The 5,559-nt window shown below is 39.6% G+C and overlaps 1 protein-coding gene across 3 annotated transcripts in view; it reads right to left on the bottom strand.

Moving 5' to 3' along the window:
• Positions 1-4,102, bottom strand: part of pbrm1 (polybromo 1) — an 83,261-nt gene extending 79,159 nt beyond the window's left edge. For 2 of the 3 annotated variants that reach the window (XM_043707858.1, XM_043707855.1), the window contains exon 1: positions 3,949-4,101. In XM_043707858.1, the coding sequence (XP_043563793.1) occupies positions 3,949-4,026 (78 nt within the window). In that variant the 5' untranslated portion in view covers positions 4,027-4,101. Of the gene's footprint in view, positions 1-3,948 lie in introns of all 3 variants that reach the window. The other variant, XM_043707856.1, reaches the window with a different exon arrangement.
• Positions 4,103-5,559: the final 1,457 nt, after the last annotated feature.

The following is a 5,559-nucleotide window of genomic DNA, read 5'->3' as shown; positions in this document are numbered from 1 at the left end:
CCTTTGTGGTTGGAGGGTTCCTAGCCGGAAGATGGGGCGTTCTTCCTCCAACCGTCGTTTCGCTGTGGTCTGAGGATGGAGGAGTCCAAAGACCTGCATATCCTTGGTGGAGTGGGAGGGGGAATTGAAATGTTGAGCCACAGGGTGGTTGGGTTGGTTGGTCCGGGTGTCCCAGAGGTGTTCTCTGAAACGCTCCGCAAGTAGCCGGCCTGACTCCCCAATTTCTCACGCACAAAACCATGTTGATTATCCCTAATCCCTATTCCTGATGAAGGGCTTTTGCCCGAAACGTCGATTTTCCTGCTCCTCGGATGTTGCCTGACTTGCTGTGCATTTCCAGCACCACTCTAATCTAGACTCCGGTTTACCTAGTTGATTTTAACCTTACTGCGAATCCTCTTGCAAGGATGCCTGCCTTGAAGAAATTTTCTTCCTCTCTCTACAAGAATCTCAGTGAGTCTCTCTCTCACTGCAACCCCCAGCTCTATTCCTGATGAAGGTCTTTTGCCCACGTTGATTTTCCTGCTCCTCGCATGCCGCCTGACCTGCTGTGCTTTTTCAGCACCACTCTAATCTAGACTCCTATCCCTAATCAGTGCTTGCCTTTCCAAATACATGTACATTCTGTCCCTCAGGATTCCCTCCAACAACTTGCCCACCACTGACGTCGGGCTCACTGGTCTATAGATTCCTGGTTTGTCCTTACCATTCTTCTTAAACAGTAACATCACATTAGCTAACCTCCAGTCTTCCAGCACCTCACCTGTGACTATCGATGATACAAATATCTCAGCAAGAGGTCCGACAATCACTTCCCTAGCTTCCCATGGAGTTCTAGGCTACACCTGATCAGGTGCTGGGGATTTATCCACCTTTATGCGTTTCAAGACATCCAGCACTTCCTCCTCTGAAATATGGACATTTTGCAAGGTATCACCATCTAATTCCCCACAATCTATATCTTCCATATCCTTTTCCACAATAAATACTGATGCAAAATACTCGTTTAGTATCCCCCCCATTTTTTGCGGCTCCACACAAAGGTCGCCTTGCTGATCTTTGAGAGGCCCTATTCTCTCCCTAGTTACCTTTGTTAAAACACTTTGGATTCTCTTGAATTCTATTTGCCAAAGCTATCTCATGTCCCCTTTTTGCCTTCCTGATTTCCCTCTTAAGTACACTCCTACTACCTTTATATTCTTCTAAGGATTCACTCGATCTATCCTGTCTATACCTGACATATGCTTCCTTCTTTTTCTTAATCAAACCCTCAATTTCTTTAGTCATCCAGCATTCCCTATACCTACCAGCCTTTCCTTTCACTCTAACAGGAATATACTTTCTCTGGATTTTCGTTATTTAATTTCTGAAGGTTTCCCATTTTCCAGCCATCCCTTTACCTGCGAACATCTGCCCCCAGTCAGCTTTTGAAAGTTCTTGCCTAATACCGTCAAAATTGGCCTTTCTCTAATTTAGAACTTCAACTTTTAGATCTGATCTATCCTTGTCCATCACTATTTTAAATCTAATAGAATTATGGTCGGTGGCCCCAAAGTGCTCCCCGATTGACATCTCAGTCACCTGCCCTGCCTTATTTCCCAAGAGTAGGTCAAGCTTTGCACCTTCTCTAGTAGGTGCATCCACATACTGAATCAGAAATTTTTCTTGTACGCAATTAACAAATTCCTCTCCATCTAAACCCTTAACACTATGGCAGTCCCAGTCTATGAGGAGAAAGTGAGGTCTGCATTTGCTGGAGATCAGAGCTGAAAATGTGTTGCTGGAAAAGCGCAGCAGGTCAGGCAGCATCCAGGGAACAGGAGAATCGACGTTTCGGGCATAAGCCCTTCTTCAGGAAGAAGGGCTTATGCCCGAAACGTCGATTCTCCTGTTCCCTGGATGCTGCCTGACCTGATGCGCTTTTCCAGCAACACATTTTCAGCTCAGTCCCAGTCTATGTTTGGAAAGTTAAAATCCCCTACCATAACCACTCCATTATTCTTACAGATAGCTGAGATCTCCTTACAAATTTGTTTCTCAACTTCCCTCTGATTATTAGGGGGTCTATAATACAATCCCAATAAGGTGATCATCCCTTTCTTATTTCTCAGTTCCACCCAAATAACTTCCCTGGGTGTATTTCCAGGAATATCCTCCCTCAGCACAGCTGTAATACTATCCCTTATCAAAACTTACTTCATTTGTTTTGCACTGGTGCAATTTGGCATCAGGAATGCTCATCCATTTCCTGCAGCTTTGGCACATCACTGGTTCTGCAGTCCATAATGCATTCCAATTGATAACTTAGCTATGCAAATATATAATTGCATTAAATATAATTTTATATATTTTATTAACTTCATCACCAGTTGGTAAATTCTGTTGAACTTCAGGAACTGAAATAATTTTATTCTCTTACCAGATGGATAAGATGGCAGGTGGAAACATGAACCCGGACCTTCTGGCATAGACGCAGGACACTAACCCTGTGCCCAAGAGCCCTAGGGCATGCTAATGCTGTATGTTTATTCAGGTTATTCAGACATGTTGTGACACACCTCTGGAGGGTGGCATCGCCGCTCAGAGGCTAGGACTACTGCCCCACAGTGCCAGGGATCAGGGTTCCACATCATCCTTGGGTGAATGTCTGTGCAGAGTTTGCACAATCACCCCATGCTTGTGTGGGTTTCTACTGGATTAGCCGGTCAGATTAGGTGGCTTGGCAATGCTAAATTGTCCCATAGAGTTCAGTGATGTGCAGTTTAGATGGATTAGCCATGGTAAATGTGAGGTTTCGGTATAGAGTGGGGGGCTGGGTCTCGGTGGTATGCTCTTTGGAAGACTTGATAGGTCGAATGACCTATTTTGGCATTGCCCAGAATCTAGGATTCTACAGGGCAAGTATCTGGAGTTTGTGGCACAAAGGTCGGGAACTGTATTGTTAGCTGCACTCAAGTTCTCAGTTGTACTGTGTTTCATAGTTAATTTACTATATAAAAAAGCTATCTGACACCTTTGAGAAATTGATTGTAGCTGCTTCTTAATTAAACCCAACTGCTGTTCAACTGGTGGTCTTGTTAAAAGTCCTGTTTAAGGCTAAGAACTGCAGATTTCAGTTAAATGCCAGCTATAAACAAAATTAGATTTAAACAAATGCTTGGTAGTACAGAGCATTAAACATTGCTAAAATTACACCATAAATTGAAGTTTTACATCAAAACTAGGAGGCAAGAAACAGCCAATTTTGTATAACCTAAGAGTCGGTGCTGATTGTTTGTTTGCGGGCACCTGCCTCTCTTTTAATTAGACCTTAACATCCACCAACTGCAAGTGCTCAGTGAATATCATTATTTTAATGCTGTTTACAGAAACTTCACTTCCAGGATAAACATAATTTAAAATATATTTTGAAGCTACTGTACTTAAATCTCCACCCGGGCTCATCCCGAAATTCAATCATCATTTGTAAAATTATCCTTTATGAAATTATCCTTCATATAATTATTTATGTTTTAATGTATTTAATGTAAAAAATAATTAGAAAACTCCCATATCACAAAATACTTTAAAATATTTTCTTAATGGAGCATTACTATCTGTGGAACAAACCAAATGATAGATGAATTCCTTTGTGATAAAACTAGAAAGACAGGAAAAACTACAAATGCTGATAATTTCAAATAAGAACAAATTTTTACATGATTCTGACATCTGAAAAAAGAAAAGCTAAGTCAAGATTTTGTCTGAAAAGCTTCCTTATTGTTCTGACAAAAATTCAAACATGAATCTAATCCATCAAAAGTTGATGGATCTGTTTTATTGTAAGATAAAATACCATTCAATTCAAATAACTTTCAGTTATACATTAACTTTAAAAAATGGTCAATGACACTTCATGAATGTATGAACAAAATTAAATTGGTATCAAACCAATCAAGGACACATTACCTTATAGTAGGCTTTTGCATTATTAACCATAAGCTGAAAATCAGAAGTCAATTGATCAACATCATCATATTCTTCCATCTTCAGTTTCTGCTGGATCTTCAAAAGATCAATGGGATGGGAGACCACGTCATAATAATCAGGTTGGTTCCTGTGTTGCAAGATATTTATACATAAATTATGTATGCATTTCAAATGCCTATAACAATTAAAATTTAAAGACAGTAGTTACTAATTAGCGTACTTCCAATTTACAGCAATTTATTTCACACTGTTACAAACTCATGAAAGTACATTTCATTTTTTTAACTACACTCTTCAACGTTACCAAAAAAAACTTAAAACAAATCCAATCTAGCATATAACAGCCCCCTCAGCCCACCCTCAATCATTAGCAAAATTATGGAAGAGATCATCAACAGTGTCATTAAGCTGCATTTACTCACTAATAACCAGCATGCTGATGCTCAATCAATGCTGTTTGAAATGTTCACACCTTATCAATGAACAAAAGGCAGTTCACAAATAGGTAGTATAGATCATAACTCCTATCATTAAAGGAATATTATACATAATATACAAAAAATGAATAAAAAGAATCTTTTTCAGAATTTTAATAAGATTTTTAACTACTTTTTACAAAAAGATGGAAATGAGAAATATAACAGAGATGTTTAAAAGGGTCAATTTTTGAAATTCATTCTGGAATGTAGGCATTGCTGACAAAGCCAGTATTTGTTGCCCATCCCTAATTGTTTTTGAAAAAAATGATGATGAGCTGCCTTCTCGAATTGTTGCAGTCTGTGTGATGACATGATGTCAGAGAGGAAGTAAAACAATTTTGATCAAGTGAGAATGAAAGAACTGTGATATACATCCTTCAAGATGGTGTGTCACTCAAAGGTGTTGATGTCCTCATTACAAGTAGCAGAGGTCAAAGGTTTCAGAGATGCTATTGAAAATGTTTTAGTCAGTTTCTGGGATACATCCTGTAGATGATACATACCACAGCCACAATGCTTTTGTATTGGAGGAGGAAATGAATGTTTTAAGGTGGTGGGGCTGATTTGTGCTGGATGGTGTTGAATCTCTCCAGTGTTATTACAGCTGCCTTCTTTCATCTAAATGGTGGGTATTTTGTCACTCTCCTGACCTGTGCCTTTGAGGTTGTGAAAGGCTTTGGTCACTCAGGTGGTGAGCCATTTGCCATGGAATACCATAGCCAATACATGTTCATGCACCTAAAGATTCATCCAGCTGATCCAGTTATATTCCTGGTCAATGGAATCCTTCAGGATGTTAATAGTATGCAATTCAATGGTTGTAATGTTATTGAATATCTAGGAAGATGGTTAGACTCTCTCTTGTCGGAGAAGTCATTGCCAGGCACTTATGTGACACAAATGTTACTTTCTATTTATTACGCCATGTTTAAGTATTGTCAATTCTTGCCTCACATGGGCACGCCTGACTTCATTTTTGAGGAGTTATGAAAACTAAAATGAATATCGTGGAATCATCATGAAACATCCCAGTTCTGACCGACCATACTTTGGATAGTGTGTTATTCATGAAGCAACTGAACATTGCTGTGCTTAGAGTACTTGTGCTCAG

This window comes from Chiloscyllium plagiosum, chromosome 18 (assembly GCF_004010195.1).
Source record: "Chiloscyllium plagiosum isolate BGI_BamShark_2017 chromosome 18, ASM401019v2, whole genome shotgun sequence".
Taxonomy (NCBI): Eukaryota; Metazoa; Chordata; class Chondrichthyes; order Orectolobiformes; family Hemiscylliidae; genus Chiloscyllium; species Chiloscyllium plagiosum.
The sequence above is the reverse complement of the archived record's forward strand: the minus strand, read 5'-3'. Positions and strand labels throughout refer to the sequence as shown.